This window comes from Conger conger, chromosome 8 (genome assembly GCF_963514075.1).
Source record: "Conger conger chromosome 8, fConCon1.1, whole genome shotgun sequence".
Classification (NCBI taxonomy): domain Eukaryota; kingdom Metazoa; phylum Chordata; class Actinopteri; order Anguilliformes; family Congridae; genus Conger; species Conger conger.
The window spans coordinates 7,512,396-7,533,062 of NC_083767.1; the positions used below are offsets into that span (position 1 = coordinate 7,512,396).

At 47.1% G+C, this 20,667-nt stretch overlaps 1 protein-coding gene across 1 annotated transcript in view; it reads right to left on the reverse strand.

Moving 5' to 3' along the window:
* LOC133134809 (forkhead box protein P2-like) overlaps nt 1–20,667 on the reverse strand; it is a 139,266-nt gene that overhangs the window by 72,889 nt on the left and 45,710 nt on the right. The window contains 1 exon segment of the mRNA XM_061251241.1: nt 19,612–19,792. Within this exon segment, the coding sequence (XP_061107225.1) occupies nt 19,612–19,782 (171 nt within the window). The 5' untranslated portion in view covers nt 19,783–19,792.

The following is a 20,667-nucleotide window of genomic DNA, read 5'->3' on the forward strand; positions in this document are numbered from 1 at the left end:
GCGTGAAAAAAAGTCATAGTTCCTTAGTTACGCATTTTTCCCCCCTCCAAAAGGGCTAATCTACATCTTTCATTGAATCAAGAATGTAAATTCCCAAGAAATGCTTCTTTTTCAATTTCATGCTAAAGTAGCTCAAGTTAGTGGATGTAATTTCTCCTAACAAGAAAATTTATCACTACGGCGCTCACTTAGACGCTCCATGTGAGAGGCTGATTTTTGCATTTTCTTTTTATAAAAGGCTATGGCTTTGATAAATGTGCCAAAAGCACCATCACGCCAAAGCAATTTAGACAAGGACAGCACAATTACACCGCTTCTGGAAAATATATGGATTTAGAATTGATTCTACATCAAAAAGAAAAGGACTTCATGTTCGAGCTGCAACATGGGCGCGAAAAGTGTAAACGCTGTACGACAAACATTTTGGGGCCTAAAGACTGGAGCGTGTTGATGAAAGTAAACCGGTCCAAAATAATACTGCATTTCACTTCTGTATGGCCTGAGGAGTGTTTGCATACACTGCTGGGAGATAATGTTCTGCAGTTTAGTGTGCTAATGGCTAGTGTCATTTTTAGTGTATGTAAAAACTGTCAGAAATGGTGAAGAGAAAGATTAAATCCACCGTTAGTCTATTAAACCTTACAGTAAAGCAAAAGCTTCCTGAATAGATCTTGCCCTGAAAACCCGATTTTCAATCGAACAAAATTTTTTTTCTCCAGAATATGCATAAAATGACAAAAAACGACATTAACAAAAATAGGTATAATACAGGAAACTGCAAAAAAAAGACAAATGTTTAATCGCAGGCCGTGAAAGTATTTGATATTATCAGCGTTATTACTATGAGGTAAACTGAAACACCATGTGGATAAAGATGAACAAACAAGCCATGATGGCTTCTGAAACATCGTCAATATAATTTATTGAATGTTCTGGTGTAATTTGTCAAAGCTCAGACAAGTACAAATACAGCAAGCACCACTCCTTCTGTGCCAATTCCGTGTACATTTCCCAGCTTTCAAAAAAATACATGACAGGAACAAATCTAATAAATTCCACAGATTACATTTTACTTCAAGGTAAAAATGAAGAAATTTTACATCTTGGATATGCCGTTTTCTTCGCTAAGGGCTTTTTTTCTTATTCACGGGGAGGAAGCCTCACAATATGTAAGAATCAATTAAGATCAGGGAAAACAAACAGCCTCTGTACGAAGGCCTGACTGATCATATAAAGACATAAATAAGCCGATAAACTGCTTTGCGAGTGTAATCACACACGGTCCTCACAAGGTTGGTAATTCCAGACAATTATACACACCGTCTATGTTTTCTTGCTGATTGGCAGGGTACTTAATAATATATGGAAAGTGTGAGTATGATATAGGAAGATTAATTTGAACAAGCGTTCTTGGTAGTTTGTGCGATAAACAATTTATTTTTTTCTGTATGAATTACTGTTCATCGCATTGTCAGGCAATTATCATGGAGCAATTTATTGTTGTCATTTTAAAAGAAAACATTAAATTCTGCTTCATCTTCCTCCGCTCTGTTTTCTGGTTCACTGGATTCCAACGGGCTTGTGTCACAACAAAAGACCATGAAAAAAATCACAGCGGTAGTCTAACGTGAATGCGGCATCCATCTTATTAAAAACCAGCACCCAAGGTAAATGCATATACACCACACAATAACAATTCAATCAGACTTCCTTCAGCTGTGCAAATAAGCTGCATCAGACAGCCCTACAAGCAGTCCGGGCCTTTTGGCCAAAACAACTTTGAGCGTTTACTGTAAAACTCTGTAAATGTAATGTCACTTCGTTTTAATTCTCGAACAAACCCTCGTCTCCTGGCGACATTGTAAAAGACGGACTGACGGCGGCATTAACGCGTTAATACGTCCGCCAGCGTGATGGCCCGGTGCACAGCGCAGGCCTGTGGAGACAGCTGAAGAGCAGGCGCACACGCAGGCCCACACGCAGGCACAGAGTGCTGGTATCCATGGCTTCCAAGAGGAAGATCTCAGGGCTTCAAACGTGACAGGCCCAGCCGGTGGCTCCCTGCCTAGGCCCCGACGCTCGCCGCTTCTGAGGGAGACGATGAAGATATTCGCCCCTCCGAATGACACAAATGCACTTCTCTGGGTAACCGCCCAAGCCTGCTGGCTCCAAAAGTGTCAAAGGAACCCCTCATCCAACGCGAGTGATATTCCGTCTTCAAAAAAACCCCCATTCTTTTGTATTTTATCAGAGAATCTGGGGTTATTTACTCGACTGGTGTTCGACAGAGCTTCCCGTATACATGAATACTATGAACGCTGCAGACAATTAGCACGTTAGCAGAAGGTCCAGTGTACTGCAGTTCGAGAACCCGTGAGTTAAACTCACAATTTAAATTTCAAAATGAAAATGAAAAAAAAAAAACCTGATTTTCGACACACACAAACACATAAATATGTGTTTGCGTAACATGAGTAAAATGAGAAAAGGCGGAAGGCGAAAGTGTTTCTCGGGAGAGCAGAGTTCAGACAGAGGGTTTAATTCGCTGATTAGACTCATCGGGGAGAGGAGCGGAGTCTGGTTAGACGGGAGAGATTAGTGGATTCCCAGAGTGACTGTCACCGGGTCCACCACCTATACCCCTGTAATCTCAGCGCCCGATCGATCGACAGCTCGCCCACCACTGTGAACACTACCGCTCCTCTGTAACCCGGGACCGCAGGGCACAACGGGAGGGCCGCGGCCTTCTGCCAGGGGCAGGGCACGACAGTACTGCTCTTACCCAACCAAACACGCAGTAAAATACCCGTCATGCCACACGGACAATGAGAATCACCTCTGCAAGTAATATTCTGCTTCAATTCCAACTTCAAATGAACAATTTCAGTCTTACTGTAAGACTTGTTAAAAGTCTTGCAAAATATCTTACATCAATCAAAACATTCAATGCAATAGCACACGGAGAAGAAGAACAAGAATTGCATAATAAAAATGAATAACATTCATTCAAATAAATACAATTAACACATAAGCCCACATCTTTGACATCACAAAGTATACCTGACAAAGCCAAAACTCAGGCACCCAGCTCATCTTTTATACTGAAATAAAACTCTTCTGGTGCAATGTCACCCAGCTTGTCAATCACTGAGGATGACCGTACAGTGTCCAGCCCTGCCTGCATTAGTGGTGTTCCGCAGCGTAACCATAGGAACCGGGCCCCGGGAGACGGCCACCGATCTGCGGCTCTTCCTCACATTAATATATAAGCAAACAAAGTACGGACAAATTAATCCCAGCGACGGAGAAAGAAACAGTGCTCTGTGCAAAAAGAGGAAAAAAGGGAAGCGTTAGAATGGGAGCAGTGAGCCATGGAGAGGGGGAAGAAGAGGAAATAAATTCCTTTCATCATCTATCTGCCTGGCCTGAACCAGGAGAGCACCTTCAAAGCCGCCTTCCTCCGAAGAGGGGGGGGGGGGCACTAACCACCCCTGCCAGGCCAGGCCTCAGATCTAACGCAGAGTCAACCGCCAAACATCCCACAATCCCTCACTGTAAGCGCCTGCAGACCCCGGCGAACGCACAGGAGCCGCGGAGAGAGCGCGGCGTGGAGTGGGTCTTCTGAGGCGCTAAGGCCCGTCCGCACCAAGAACTATACATACGTCCTTTTAAAAATACATCCTTTCAACTCCACTGGACGGCCGAGTCCACACCACAACTACAGCATAACGACGGCGACGGACAATATTATGAACAATGTCGCTTTCATACTGTCTCTCTTCCAGCTGCATGAATGACAAAACACTGACAGCCAATGGAAATCCATCCGAATTCACAGGGCGTCACTTCGAAAATGACAGAAAGGCTATTTACGGAACAGTTATCGTTCACAATTGTGGATGCTCGCACGGTTATCGTCATAGTTTCAGCTATCGTTCCTGTAGCGCCGAGCTAAAAACTAAACCTCCTCTTTGTAGAGGAGGGCGCGCGCCCCGAACGTGTGTGTAGATACACGTAACCAAGGTTCAAAAAAATAAATCTTCAGCGTTGGGCACGGAGTAGTGGTTTATGCGGCTGTCAAAACGGCAGTGCTTAGAATAAACACAGCTTAAGCCTCCTATCAAATTACAGCCGAGGCGTCGCCATTAAGCCCGGGAGCGCTAAGACGACAGACGGCGGAGGCGCACGACGCCGCGCCGCGCCGGCACGGCCTCCGGAGCGAGGCGGCACATGTGCGCCGGCGTTTGAGTTTGAGGTGAAAACCCGGGCCTTGTTTTTATTAGGCGAATCTGCTTCCTGCCGACAGAGGCGTGGAAAAGGGCACTCGGGGCTTACAACGTTACAGACAAGTACCTTTATGGCTTCCAATCTGTCTCATAAAAATAATTACTCCTGTCAGGAGAGTCAAATGGCAACAAATTACAGGCAACATACGCTATCGCCATTAGCTCCCCGGCTTTGAAAGATGACTCCCCAGCTGCCATTTTGACCAGCAGTTAAACGTCAGTCCTCTAAAAAAAAAAAAGAAGAAAAAAAAAGAAAGAAAAGAAAAAAAGGAAACGGTTATGAGGCTCCTTCAAATTCCACTTCCTTTCGAACTGATTCAATCCTCACTTATTAAAATACTCAGATATCCGAAAGGTACTACACAACAGACAGCTGGGGTCAAAGGGCGCGACAAACGTGGACGAATGCCGACAGTGATGTGCACATACTTTCGCTGGGCTAAAAACTCTGAGCATTTCTCCATCAGTCATACGATTCTTAGAAAGAAACATAAATGACTGAATATTCACATTTGTACGTGTAAGAGGCCTTAAGGTGTTTTGTCTTCGTACCTCTTCAGTATATAATGAATGTACTGTAAAGCACATTGAACTGAAGGATGATATTCTAATGTATTAACGCGTGACAGTGTGTGTGTGTGCGTATACATTACGTACATGCAGTATTTATACCCCAAAACACGAAAATCTGCATGAATCAACTTCGAACTTGGAACACAGTGATATCTCATTCATATATTCTGTACTGTTTGTGTGCGTGTGCATGCGGGTGTGTGCGTTTGTGTGCGCGCGTGTGTTTGTTCGTAAGTGTTTGCATACGAGTGCTGAACCCAAGACCTTCCATTTTCTGAGCTAAATAGAACTATCACCAGAGGACCCTGGCCAAGCATTTCACCGTTTCTGAAGTCATTTCAATATTTGTAACAAGGAAAGGGAAAAAAACAACCTTAGGCGAGTATTTCGCCTCCTGAGTTGATAGCATTCACAGCTAAAGCAGACACGGACGTGAAATATGGGCACGCTTGTTAAATTTACAAGACTCTAAAGCTCCTTCCAGCAAATCCGCCTTTTAGTTGTCAGATTAAGTCTGCCACCGTATGCATACATGTGAATTTTAAGCTCAGTGTTAAACGGATGCCAGTGTTGTGGAGCGTACCCAATACCTAACCTACTTGTCGAGAGTTTTTTTGCTCACAAACCAAAATACATAAAACACATCAAGGCTCCAAAACACTTTGTTTGTCTGTCTGTAGTGGAGCAGATAAGTTCAAAACAACTTACACCTGAGACAAAACTTACACTGGCACTTATTTACAAAGCCAGTAACTTATTCAGATTCAATGCAATATATTTTCTAGACTGGGAAAAAAACATGTTTTTTAGTTTGGAGTGAAATAACTCGGCTACTTCCAATAACGTTTTTCAGAATACCTTATGAAAACCCTGACAATCTCCTTATTTGACATTTATAAGTCTTTGTACTCGTGTCTATATGTCGGTCCATTCCGGCCAGTCTCCGGTCTTCTCTAGATCAGTACATTAACGGACAACTTTGAAACAAACAACAATTCAGAACAAAATTCCAGCTCTTTTTTTGGTTTTGGGTTTTTTTAATTCCCAGAGATCTGCAGGAGTGTGTGTGTGAGATATGTATCTGACCCAGCAGCAGGAGTGAGTGTGTGAGATATGTATCTGACCCAGCAGCAGGAGTGAGTGTGTGAGATATGTATCTGACCCAGCAGCAGGAGTGAGTGTGTGAGATATGTATCTGATCCAGGGCAGGAGTGTGTGTGTGAGATATGTATCTGATCCAGGGCAGGAGTGTGAGTGTGTGAGATATGTATCTGATCCAGGGCAGGAGTGAGTGTGTGAGATATGTATCTGACCCAGCAGCAGGAGTGTGAGTGTGTGAGATATGTATCTGATCCAGGGCAGGAGTGTGAGTGTGTGAGATATGTATCTGATCCAGGGCAGGAGTGTGTGTGTGAGATATGTATCTGATCCAGGGCAGGAGTGAGTGTGTGAGATATGTATCTGATCCAGGGCAGGAGTGAGTGTGTGAGATATGTATCTGACCCAGCAGCAGGAGTGAGTGTGTGAGATATGTATCTGATCCAGGGCAGGAGTGAGTGTGTGAGATATGTATCTGACCCAGCAGCAGGAGTGAGTGTGTGAGATATGTATCTGACCCAGCAGCAGGAGTGAGTGTGTGAGATATGTATCTGATCCAGGGCAGGAGTGAGTGTGTGAGATATGTATCTGATCCAGGGCAGGAGTGAGTGTGTGAGATATGTATCTGATCCAGGGCAGGAGTGTGAGTGTGTGAGATATGTATCTGATCCAGGGCAGGAGTGAGTGTGTGAGATATGTATCTGACCCAGCAGCAGGAGTGTGAGTGTGTGAGATATGTATCTGATCCAGGGCAGGAGTGTGAGTGTGTGAGATATGTATCTGATCCAGGGCAGGAGTGAGTGTGTGAGATATGTATCTGATCCAGGGCAGGAGTGTGAGTGTGTGAGATATGTATCTGATCCAGGGCAGGAGTGAGTGTGTGAGATATGTATCTGACCCAGGGCAGGAGAGTGAGTGTGTGAGATATGTATCTGATCCAGGGCAGGAGTGTGAGTGTGTGAGATATGTATCTGATCCAGGGCAGGAGTGAGTGTGTGAGATATGTATCTGACCCAGGGCAGGAGAGTGAGTGTGTGAGATATGTATCTGACCCAGCAGCAGGAGTGAGTGTGTGAGATATGTATCTGATCCAGGGCAGGAGTGAGTGTGTGAGATATGTATCTGATCCAGGGCAGGAGTGTGAGTGTGTGAGATATGTATCTGATCCAGGGCAGGAGTGAGTGTGTGAGATATGTATCTGACCCAGGGCAGGAGAGTGAGTGTGTGAGATATGTATCTGATCCAGGGCAGGAGTGAGTGTGTGAGATATGTATCTGACCCAGGGCAGGAGAGTGAGTGTGTGAGATATGTATCTGATCCAGGGCAGGAGTGAGTGTGTGAGATATGTACCTGATCCAGGGCAGGAGTGTGTGTGTGAGATATGTATCTGATCCAGGGCAGGAGTGAGTGTGTGAGATATGTATCTGATCCAGGGCAGGAGTGAGTGTGTGAGATATGTATCTGATCCAGGGCAGGAGTGAGTGTGTGAGATATGTATCTGATCCAGGGCAGGAGTGAGTGTGTGAGATATGTATCTGACCCAGCAGCAGGAGTGAGTGTGTGAGATATGTATCTGATCCAGGGCAGGAGTGTGAGTGTGTGAGATATGTATCTGATCCAGGGCAGGAGTGAGTGTGTGAGATATGTATCTGATCCAGGGCAGGAGTGAGTGTGTGAGATATGTATCTGACCCAGGGCAGGAGAGTGAGTGTGTGAGATATGTATCTGATCCAGGGCAGGAGTGAGTGTGTGAGATATGTACCTGATCCAGGGCAGGAGTGTGTGTGTGAGATATGTATCTGATCCAGGGCAGGAGTGAGTGTGTGAGATATGTATCTGATCCAGGGCAGGAGTGAGTGTGTGAGATATGTATCTGATCCAGGGCAGGAGTGAGTGTGTGAGATATGTATCTGATCCAGGGCAGGAGTGAGTGTGTGAGATATGTATCTGATCCAGGGCAGGAGTGTGTGTGTGAGATATGTATCTGATCCAGGGCAGGAGTGTGTGTGTGAGATATGTATCTGATCCAGGGCAGGAGTGAGTGTGTGAGATATGTATCTGATCCAGGGCAGGAGTGTGTGTGTGAGATATGTATCTGATCCAGGGCAGGAGTGAGTGTGTGAGATATGTATCTGACCCAGCAGCAGGAGTGAGTGTGTGAGATATGTATCTGATCCAGGGCAGGAGTGTGTGTGTGAGATATGTATCTGATCCAGGGCAGGAGTGAGTGTGTGAGATATGTATCTGATCCAGGGCAGGAGTGAGTGTGTGAGATATGTATCTGATCCAGGGCAGGAGTGAGTGTGTGAGATATGTATCTGATCCAGGGCAGGAGTGAGTGTGTGAGATATGTATCTGATCCAGGGCAGGAGTGAGTGTGTGAGATATGTATCTGATCCAGGGCAGGAGTGAGTGTGTGAGATATGTATCTGATCCAGGGCAGGAGTGAGTGTGTGAGATATGTATCTGATCCAGGGCAGGAGTGTGAGTGTGTGAGATATGTATCTGATCCAGCAGCAGGAGTGTGAGTGTGTGAGATATGTATCTGACCCAGCAGCAGGAGTGTGAGTGTGTGAGATATGTATCTGATCCAGGGCAGGAGTGTGAGTGTGTGAGATATGTATCTGATCCAGGGCAGGAGTGAGTGTGTGAGATATGTATCTGACCCAGGGCAGGAGTGTGAGTGTGTGAGATATGTATCTGATCCAGGGCAGGAGTGTGAGTGTGTGAGATATGTATCTGACCCAGGGCAGGAGTGTGAGTGTGTGAGATATGTATCTGACCCAGGGCAGGAGTGTGAGTGTGTGAGATATGTATCTGACCCAGGGCAGGAGTGTGAGTGTGTGAGATATGTATCTGACCCAGGGCAGGAGAGTGAGTGTGTGAGATATGTATCTGATCCAGGGCAGGAGTGTGAGTGTGTGAGATATGTACCTGATCCAGGGCAGGAGTGAGTGTGTGAGATATGTATCTGACCCAGGGCAGGAGTGAGTGTGTGAGATATGTATCTGATCCAGGGCAGGAGTGAGTGTGTGAGATATGTATCTGATCCAGGGCAGGAGTGAGTGTGTGAGATATGTATCTGATCCAGGGCAGGAGTGAGTGTGTGAGATATGTATCTGATCCAGGGCAGGAGTGAGTGTGTGAGATATGTATCTCTCCTCTCACACTTCCTGTTCTCCGTCAGCTTTGCCCAGACATCTTTTTTTCCAGGTTGAAATTCCGAGCCACAGGTAGCGGTCTATGACTGTCTACCTTCACCTGCCCCTCTTTGTCCCCCTCCTTGGTTTCAGGCTCTCACTGTTGATGTTTGTGTGCGGTTTCTGGAGAATCCTGACGGTTTTGGGGACTCAGGTGAGTGGCCCATCAGCCACACCAACACTACTACCCTGTGCACCCCCTTACTCCCTCCACCCACACCACCTTCCCCTTGAGGCCTCTCTCTCTCTCTCTCTCTCTCTCTCTCTCTCTCTCTCGCTCCCTGCAGACCCTTTCTCTCCCACTTTCCACTTTTTCTCTCTTCCTCCCTCTCTATCTTCCTCCACCTCTCCTTCTCTCTTCCCGCCGCTCCCCCTATTTCTTTCTCCCCCTCTTTCTCACTCTGTCTGTACCACTCTCCCCCCCCTGCCCCCTCTCTCTCCCCCTCTCTCCCTCCCTCTCCCTGCCTCTCTCTCTCTGTTCTTTGAAGTGATCTCTCCTGACCTGCACTCCTTCATTTCCACCCTGCACTCTTATCTGTGCTTGCGTTCCTGCCGCTTTAAAAGGCATCGCACACACGGCCTGACAAAGACCAGGGCATCCTGCGCCCTTCTGTTGTGCAAAACTATCGCTCTCAATCTCTGCTCCTCCTCTCTCTGCCCGGCTTTACTTCTCATTCTCCCGCTCTCTCACTCCCCCTCCCTTTCTCTCTCCTCCTCTTTCTGTCTCTCTCCTTCTCTCACTGAAAATAATTTCTGTCTTAACAACTGTTTTTATTCATGTAATAACATTTAAAAGGATCTAATTTACATTAAAAAGAAAATATTAGCTTGTTTCAAGTTATTGTTGACAAGAGTCATAGCTGTCTCACCTCATTGGTAATATGTTTGTGTTATGAAGCAAAAAATAAAATAAATAAGATTTTAAGACTTAATACAAGACTCTGCAATTCTCTCTCTCTCTCTCTCTCTCTCTCTCTCTCTCTCTCTCTCAAGAGCAGGAGAAAATTCACATGAAGTTACACAAAGTTGGGCGGCACGGATGGTGCAGTGGGTAGCACTGCCACCTCACAGCAAGGAGGTCCTGGGTTGTCCCCGTGTTTGTGTGGGTTTCCTCCGGGTACTCCGGTTTCCTCCCACAGTCCAAAGACATGCAGGTTAGGCTGATTGGAGAGTCTAAATTGCCCATAGGTATGAGTGTGTGAGTGAATGGTGTGTGTGCCCTGCGATGGACTGGCGACCTGTCCAGGGTGTATTCCTGCCTTTCGCCCAATGCATGCTGGGATAGGCTCCAGCCCCCTGCGACCCTGTTCAGGATAAGCGGGTAAGGATACTGAATGAATGAATGTTACACAAAGTTCCTAAAGTGTCCTAAAAGATCAGTGTCCTAACCTGTCCACCACTCATCTGTTCTACTCCGCCCAGATGTGGGCGGGGCATATCCAGCACTGACCTCAACCACTGTGCTAACCCAATCACCTTAACTCTCTCCGTGACATCACCGTGTGGCCTTCTCACACTCACCGTGACATCACTGCTTGGTGTCATGGAAACAACTGTAAGAGCCAGACTGAAAGATGTGCTGTCAAAACGCCTTCATACGCTCACATCACCCACTGCTCCTGACGCTACACGCCACACACAGTACAGAGCGTGCCATGCAGCCTTCAGAAATGTGAGCATTTCCTCTTTACACATAGGCCAAATACCCAAACCAAGCCTTACACAAGCGCTCCCAACCCAGGTCCTGGAGAACCACTGGATCTGCAGGTTGTTGCATCCACCTTAAATCAACAACCAGTTCAGACCCCCTCCCAAAAAACGAAAGAAAATAAAGTCAGCAGGTACGGCGAATTAAGCGTCCTTAATGCATTAGCGGATCGATTGAGTGCTGAGTACCGCCCCGCGGCTCTCCAGGACCAGCAGTGAGAAGTGCAGTCTCACACGGTGAGAAAGAGCTTCACAGAGAACACAAATAAGAGAGAAGCTACCTGCATCCTTTCAGCCGCAAACCTCCGACCAATTTAACCACAAGGCTTTTCCACACCTTTTACATCACCGTGGCTCATCTGAGATTCAATCAATATCTTAGTTCAGCGATCAGCTAAACATACAACACATACCGCTTTGTGTAGAGAAAAGAACAAAAACTAAAACCTCACTTTTATTCATTAGACAAAATAAAGAAAGTAGGTCGATTGAACAAGACATATTTTCAAGTATAGTACCCATTCATAAAATGACACAATGTTATCTACTATGCAGAGAAGGTGAAAATAAGGAATATTTACCAGTGTATCTCACTGACTACAGGTGAGCTGATCTGACTCTACAATGCTTCCCCGTACGGAAACCTCTTTGGTTGAGAAAACAAGTTGTGGAAAGAAATGGCGAAGTGTGAAAAAGAGTGAAGACTTGGGGTTCAGCACAAGGACACGGGGGTGACGCTAATCCCACAGCTTTTAATTAGAGGCAGGTGTGTTGTGGAAACAGAGCGGCCCTGTGTTTATGGGGAAACAGGAGAACGTTACACTCTGTGGGTTCACTGACAGAGAGGGGCCTGGGTTTCGAGGCACAGTGGGCCCGTGCACAGCCCGGTAAACGCAGAGAGAAACTTCGCGACTCGTGAATGAGGAATTAGACGCGTTTTTACTCCCCTCCTCTAGCCTGCCCACCTCTGTGGGCCCGGCCGAAAGCAAACACAGCTGACTCTGAGCAGAGCTTCCTCAGAGCTCCACAACCAGGAGGCTCATCGCAGAGGAGAGCTCACCTGCAGACGGCAGGAATAAAGAGTGTGTGTGAGAGAGTGAGAGTGTGTGTGTGTGAGAGAGAGTGTGTGTGTGTGTGTGTGTGTGTGAGAGTGTGTGTGTGAGAGAGTGAGAGAGTGTGAGAGAGAGTGAGTGTGAGAGTGTGTGTGTGGGGGTGAGTATGCATGTATGCGTGAGTATGTGTGCATGTGAGAGTGTGCATGTGTGTGAGTGTGTGTGTGTGTGTGTGTGTCTGTGTGTGTGTGCACACGTTTACATGTGTGACTGTGTGGTGAAAGGGATGGTAACGTTGAACTAATCCGGGCGTATTTTTGCAGTCAGGTTCCATTGGCGACGGGGTCTGTTTTCACCACGACACTCCCCTGAGCAGCACCTGTTTCTCCCCTCACACACACACACACACACACACACACACTCACACACACACTCACACTCACACTCACACACACACTCACACTCACACTCACACACACTCACACACACACACACACACACACTCACACGCACACACACACTCACACACTCACACACACACACACACACTCACACGCACACACACGGGCGCGGGGGTGATCAGCCGTGAAATGGTCATAAGTGTTTGTTTCCAGCAGATTTCACTTTTCCCCCTCAACCGGCGGGCTGACATTTCCCCGCATCTCCGGGGACGCCAACGGTGAAATGTAGTTACCCGTAGACGCGCGCGGCAAATTCCGCACGCCACGCCACACGCCCCAACGCAGGCGGACACGCGGCGGAGGGAGGGAGGGAGAGAAAGGAAGAGGAAGAAACGGCGGCGGAAGATAATAGAATAATGCCGTCTGTTTTGCCTGGGGAGCGGAAGGAACAGCGCCGACGCTGTCATTCACGCCGTTTATCTGCGCTGTCATCCGGCCGCAGACAACAGCTCTATATGTCAAGCCAAGTGCGGCGGGCTTCAGGGACCCCGCGCCCGCCCGAACGCCCGCCGCGATAAACAAACAGCGCTCCGCTATCTCCTCTGTTTGAGGAGCCGCGGCGGCACGGAAAACAAACGCCGAAGCACAGGGCCGCGGCGCGAGGGCGCCTGGTTCCACGCGGCCGTTTAAAAAACACGTACGTACGATCCTCGCGCCACGTCGGCGGTGACGAAGAGCGCGGCTCCTACAGCGGCCGGTCTTTTGAAAAGGCTCCGTTAAGAAGTACGATGTTTTATTTACAGGTCGGCGTGCTGTGAGATGAAACTAACGAGGCTCTCGTGTTAAGGGTGTAAATCCGTTTCCTATCCGCCGAGCGTATAACCACCGTGATTATCTTTGTAAATTATGCTCAAGGGCGATTTGAACTGGCGTGTGTGTGGCGGAGTTGTGTTTGATGAGCTGGAGGTGCTAAAGACAACAGGGCGGCGACTTTTAATTTTGCCGGCGTCTCCCGGAAGGCCGTGACGTGTTGTGGTGTGTGGGGGGGGGGGGGAAGAGGTAATAATGGTTTTTAAAAGCTCCAGCATGCCGGCTGAACGATGCGTCTTCCCTAACTGACGTTAATCGCGGTCCCCGCCGCCTCGTAAACACCTGACACAACAGAGTAAATGTTGCGTGTGGAGTGCGTGGGGCGAGCCAACGGGAGGCTTCCTGCCGCCATTTGTCACCTGCAGCAACGGAAAGGAAGGGGTTGGAGAAGGCCCGGCTGAGCCTGAACCGCCAGGCTAACCCGCTCCTCCACCGTAACCCCCGCCATCGCTTCTGTCGTCGCCCCGGGGAACGGGCGCTTCCTGTGCCACCGCTGTCACTTCCTGTGACGCGCGGGCCCCTCTACCTCGAGTCCTGGCTCTCCTCCTCATCCCCCGCAAATGAGCGTCTCCTTCGGAACAACCGACATAAGATTCAAACTGACCTCAAACTGCCTTCACTGCCTGTCTCTCTGGGTTGAAACACGCACATTTTTTAATGTCACTGGGCTTGAATTATGAGCATACACTAATTTAAGATTTATTTTTTTTGTCTAACTGAACTCTCATTGACTCCCCGGCGCCATTTTGCTTTACTTTGATCCGTACCTGACTGCCACCGGGCAGAAAAAGCGCTAATGACGATCCGCCCGGAGAAACTCAACCCCCTCCAATCACGAGCAGGCCACACCCACAAAGTAAATACTCCAATGGGAATAGCGTGAGTGTAAAAACACGGCAGCTTGGTATAAAAATTCAACGCTCGGCGGCAGAAATGAGAAAGAGCGGGACAGACAGTGTCAGGCACTTAATTTGCGGGTAGCTGGTCCCTAATGCCTCTCTGTGCGGTGTTTCCTCCCCTAAGCCCAGAAAAACGCCTGTCATTCGCTGTCACATTTCTCCTCTCCCATTCTCCTCCAGCAACACAGCCAGGTTAATTGCAGTCACTTTCATATTCGCCAGATACTCACGGACCGAGCACCGCGGCTACAACGGGGTGGGGTGGAGGGGGGCGGGGGGGTGGGGGGTGAGAGAAGGCACCCTGTACCCCCCCACAGACCGGGCGGGCGATAAGAAATGTAAAAAAGATTGAATGCAAATACTGATAAATAAAAGCTAATAGAAAACAGCGGTGGAATGTAACGTAACAGCCATTCGACCTCATTAGCTCAACATGCACCTGCCACACTTCCACCATGCGCCCAAACGCTTTCATGCTCAGGTGTGTGTGTGTGTGTGCGTGTGTATGTGTGTGTATGTGTGTGTGTGTGTGTGTATGTGTGTGTGCGTGTGTGTGTGTGTATGTGTGCGTGTGTGTGTGTGTGTGTGCATGTGCGTGTATGTGTGTGTATGTGCGTGTGTGTGTGTGTGTGTGTCTGTGCTTGTGTGTGTGTGTGTGTGTGTGTGTGCATGTGTGTGTAGGGGGGGCAGTACAACCTGCCCCTATCCCAAACAAAACTCCGCTACACCCCAGCACCAAACATCGGGACGCCATGACGCCGTGCCCCTGAATACCTCCCCCTTCCTCTCCTCTTCTTTCACACTCACCAGTTCAAAAAGAACAGAGGAAGGAAGGAGCGGCGGAGAACAGGCCTGTGTTCTCCCTGCACGCCGTCCATCAGCCACGTAAATCCACGCAGATTAGAAGGCGCTATAATCAACCCACTAGTCCATTAAAGTACAGTATGCTATAGATTGTAAGATCAATGTGAAGCATCATGCATATACATTAGCTCTATATGCATAAGCACATTTATGAGACAGGCGTCAGGACTCGATGAATACACATTTTAAGCAGATTTTTTTGGCTTCTCATTCATGTTGGGTGCGGTAATTTCCTCCGGATTGCGACGCAGGCCACTGTGTTGGCAGCGAGGTTTTGATCAGCAGTAATACCCCCCCGACTCACACCCAGCTGCGGAGAGGTGTGTGTGTGTGTGTGTGTGTTATATATTTATTTCAGCAGCTGCGCAGGATGTGTGTGTGAAGAGCTCATCCACAGAAATGAAGCCGCTTAATGAGTGTTAGAAATGCATGCGCGCTGTGACATTTTGACTTCTCCGGCCTAATCAATTAGCGATGCATTCTTTAATGCACAAATAAAATTCAGCAGTGAACCTGGAATAATGTTCAGTATTTTTCATATGGAAAAATTTACGGCAGCACTATTAATATTATAATAATAATATGCACATATAATATATAATACAATATTGTTAACACGGCTATTTTATATATAATAATAATAATAATAATAATAATAATAATAATAATAATAATAACAACTTTAATAATACAAATAAATAAATAAATAATACTGTTACTAATAATAATAATAATAATAATAATAATAATACTAATACTACTACTACTACTACTAATAATAATAATAATAATCATAATAATAATAATAATAATTCCTTTAGTTAAAAATACCCAGTTACAAAAAAGTTAAGGTTTTAGTGTAAAGACAAAACCTCTAAATTGTCAGAAAGGAAAACCTGTATTATTTATTATTATTATTTATTTTTGGTATTCATTCATTTCCCTTTTCATTTTCTAATGGGACGAGCAACAGTAAATCACCACTAATGTAACCAACCCTGCCAAGCTATACCACAGTTTCACCCCCTCTCACGCACGCACACACACACGCACGCACACACACGCACACGCACACACACGTACACGCACACAACACACACGTACGTTCACACACCCGAGGCGAGGGCACTTGACCTTTTTTTTTTCTTAGACAAAAAGTGGTGGAATTGGATCGGTGGGTGTTCAAACGGAGAAGAGGGGGAGTGGAGAGAGAGAGAGAGGAGAGAGAGAAGGAAAGAGAGAGAGAGGGAGATGGTGACGGAGATGGAGGAGGATAAAGAGAGCAAGGGATGGAGGGGGAGAGAGAGGGAGAGTGAGAGAGACAGAGAGAGGGAGAGTGAGACAGAGAACGACAGAGGGGGAGAGAGACAGAGAGAGAGAGAGAGGAGAGAGAGAGAGAGAGAGAGAGCAGAGAGAGAGCGCTTTATGATAACAAGGTGCTCTGCCTGCTGTAATGAGGAGCTCTGTAGAGGAGGTGTAAGTGAAGTTAACGGTGAGTAGGCCCCTCTGTAAAAAGGCCTCCTGAGCCCTATTAGCATTACCTCTCATTTCCCTGCCTGTCTGCCCCTCACACAAATAACCACAGCAGGCCACACACACCTGTCACTTCCCCGGCCCGCCCGCTCCCACAAACACCGGCCCGTAAACTGCACTCTCCTCATCACTCTCTCTGTCTCTCTCTCCGTCTCTGTCTCTCTCTCCTCTCTGTCTCTCTCTCCGTCTCTGTCTCTCTCTCCCTCTCTCTCTGTCTCTCTCTCCGTCTCTGTCTCTGTCTCCCTCCCCTCTGTCTCTCTCTCTCTCCCTCACTCTCTCTGTCTCTCTCTCCATCTCTGTCTCTCTCTCCCTCCCCCCTCTCACTGTCTCTCTCCCTCCATCTCTCTCTGTCTCTCCCTCTCTCTCTCTGTCTCTCTCTCTGTCTCTCTCTCCCTCCCCCTCTCTCACTGTCTCTCTCTCTCTCTCCGTATCTCCCTCTCTCTCCCTCCATCTCTCTCTCAGTCTCTCCCTCTCTCTGTCTCTCTCTCCCTCCCCCCTCACTCACTGTCTCTCTCTCTCTGTCTCTCCCTCTCTCTCTCTCTTTCTCTCCCTCTTTCTCTCTGTCTCTCCCTCTCTCTCTCCGTCTCTCTCTCACAGTCTCTCTCTGTCTCTCCCTCTCTCTCTCTCTCCCCCTCCCTTTCTCCCTCACTGTCTCTCCCTCCCTCTCTCTCTCTCTGTCTCTCTCTCTCTCCCTCACTGTCTCTCCCTCCCTCTCTCTCTCTGTCTCTCTCTCTCTTTCTCTGCACCCTTTCAAACACCGCACTTTTATTGTCTGAGTTGTATTGTTTGAGTTTACTGCGTCAATGTGCTTCCAGAGCCAATAATACAAAAGAATCATTATGCAATATAACTGAATGTAATTCAGCTAATTACACAAAAAATGTAAGAACTACTGCTACTACTTCTGCTAATAATAATAATAATAATGATAAAATCAAACTGAATGTCACTTAAACAATTACACCAAAACTGAAAGAGCAACTACTACAATACAAATAACAATACTAATAATACTACTGCTAGGGACAGACAGGGGACAGAGAGAAGGAAGGGGAGAGTGTGAGAGAGAGAGGAAGAGAGTATGTGAGGGAGAGTGAGTGAGAGAGAGAGAGGGAGAGAGAGTGCCATGCTTTGGCAATACAAATGCAAATTTTGTCATGCCAATAAAGCAATTTGAATTTGAAATTTGAATTTGAGTGTGTGAGAGAGAGAGTGTTTGAGTGAGAGAGAGAGAGAGAGTATGTGAGAGAGAGAGAGAGTATGTGAGAGAGTGAGAGAGAGAGAGTATGTGAGAGAGAGAGAGTATGTGAGTGAGAGAGAGAGAGAGAGAGAGTATGTGAGAGAGAGAGAGAGAGAGAGAGGGAGAGAGAGAGAGAGTATGTGAGAGAGAGCGAGAGAGAGAGAGGGAGAGAGAGAGTATGTGAGAGAGAGAGAGGGAGAGAGAGAAAGAGAGAGAGAGTATGTGAGAGAGAGTATGTGAGAGAGAGAGAGAGAGAGAGGAGAGAGAGAGAGAGAGAGTATGTGAGAGAGAGAGTATGTGAGAGAGAGAGTATGTGAGAGAGAGAGTATGTGAGTGGAGAGAGAGAGGGAGAGAGAGAGAGTATGTGAGAGAGGGAGAGAGAGAGAGAGAGAGAGAGAGAGAGGGAGAGGGAGAGAGAGAGTATGTGAGTGAGAGAGAGAGAGGGAGAGAGAGAGAGAGAGAGAGAGTAATGTGAGTGAGAGAGAGAGGGAGAGAGAGAGAGAGAGAGAGTATGTGAGTGAGAGAGAGAGAGAGTATGTGAGTGAGAGAGAGAGAGAGAGAGAGAGAGAGAGAGAGAGAGAGAGCGAGGGCTGAGTGGAGTGGGCAGATGTTAGATGATGAATAGGGGGTTAAGCACCAGTGGCTCAGTGATAGTGCAGTGATGGTGTTGTAATGATGAAGCCGCGTACCCCCCCCCCCCCCCCCCTCCCACTCCTGCCGTCCAACCCCCACCTCTCCCACCCCACCTCCCCCTCTCCAAACCCAGCTGAGGGCCTGACTCCATTCTGCCACAGGAACCCCCCACCACCCCAAAACTGCCCCCCCCCACCCCCCACACTCCCCCAGTCCCGCTCCAGGGCTCCAGCGTGACTCCAGCAGCAGCTGCAGCACAAACACAGACACACCGCCATCCCTCCTCTTCCTCCTCCTCCTCCTCCTCCTCCTGACCACTGTGCAGCTCTATTCTCCAGAAGTGTCACCCTCTCCTCTCCTCTCCTCCTTTTTCACATTCTATGCTCTTACTCCATCAAAAACAAAAATAACATCCAAGTCACCCCATCAGCACAGTTTGCACATCCAAGAGCCCATTGTGTTGTCTCCACGTCGGGTGTCCAGAAATGGCAAGTTGATTAACAATACAAAAGTATCAAAAGAAAAAATAAATACAAAAACGTATTCGTCAAATAAAAAATACTAATAAGGGGCAAGAGACGATCCACAATTTCCACAATCAGATCTGCAGTGATATGCAGAATAAAAAATAAAACAAAAAAAACACTTTTTATTTTGTCTTTTTCTGTTTTGTTTTTTTTTCATTTCTAAAAGGCTGAGCAGATGAACACTGTGCCTCAGATTTACAATTCATTACCATCTTCAATTAGGTCTCTTTTAATTCTTTCCCGGTCAAAGGTTTGCCTCCCGGTAATTTCGGAGCGGAAGGTTACGATCAAGTTACGAGGCCCTCTAGTGGCCGCGGGAGTACTGCATCCCTCCAGCACAAAACAAGCAGGCTCCGTCTCTCTCTCTCCCCTTCTCCCTCTCTCTCTCACTCTCTCGCAGCCACCCGGCCAGCCAGAGCCCCTCCGCACACAAACAACCGGCAGAACCGCGCGAAAACAGGCGCTCCGGAGGAGGAAAAAAAGCCAGTCTCCCGCCCCTGCCCTCCTGCCCCGTCTCAGCAGAGACTCAAACCACACGGACCTCCCCACCCACACTAAACAAACAAGCACGCTAATGAGCCAAACAATCAGCACTACAGCCGCGAAAGAGAGCCTTTCTGCAGCTCTGACATCCAGGCACGGCGCACTGGTCTCGCACACACACACACACGCACACACACACAGAAACGCGCGCCGTTTGCCCGGCGGAGCGCCCGGGACGCACTCACCTGCTGTTGTTGCAGATGCAGAAGCTCCACTGTGCTCACCTCACTCCCGCCGTCACCCCCGCTTGATCTTCCGTCTCGAGTGCCAGCGTCTAATTGGCCGCTCAGACAACTCATCCCATTTTGACTCATTGAACTGTTGCTTATTGTCTCAGTGGCAGAATCCTGCATCATGATTTAAAACCTGCAAACGATTAAGAGCGGCCAATTAATGCTCCCGTTACACCTTTTTCCACGCACCGCCGTTAGCATTAAGGCTGCCTTTCATACACATCAGGGCAAAGGGAAGGGGTGAAACGCTCACTGAATAAATACAAATAAAATGCAATGCACAAATGTGCTTTTCCAAGACCAAAAATTAATCTGTAGTATAATTATAATACTGATGATTGTTACATGAATAATATATATATATATGTATATATAAAAATATATTTTTTTTGGCAGTTTACACCCTCTAAAGACAATAGCAAACAGTTATGCTGATATTTACAGTATTTTTATTAAATATATTATTTAACTGTATATAATTTTAAAAAGAAAGATTTACACATGAACATGCATACACCACGTGTGTGTGCACATGCGTGCATGACACACACAGGCAGGCACACACACACACACACACACACACACTTAATACACCATTATACTCTGGTATCCCTGAGTAGGTATATAGCCTCAGTTAAAATATTCTCAGTCTTGATTGTCGGAATTTTACAGCGTGGCTCATGCAATAGGAGTTGTTTAATGATGCACAGCTAATCATGCAAAATTAAAATTTTGTAAGGGAATTACAAATCATATGGTATCATCCGATGATAAACGCTCTGATGGAGCTCTCTCTCTCCCTCTCCTCCAGCAAGGAACAATCTGCCTGAAAGGCTTCTAATGCAGAAAAATAAAATAAAATAAAAACGCTCATGTGTCACATATTGGCCGGTTTTCTAATCAAAGCGCAGATACTCATTTATTTTGTGACATTTAAAACATTAACGGTGTCCTCGCAGGGACATAATTAAGAAAGCACGCTTGCTGCAATCAAACTGCTCTGCTGAA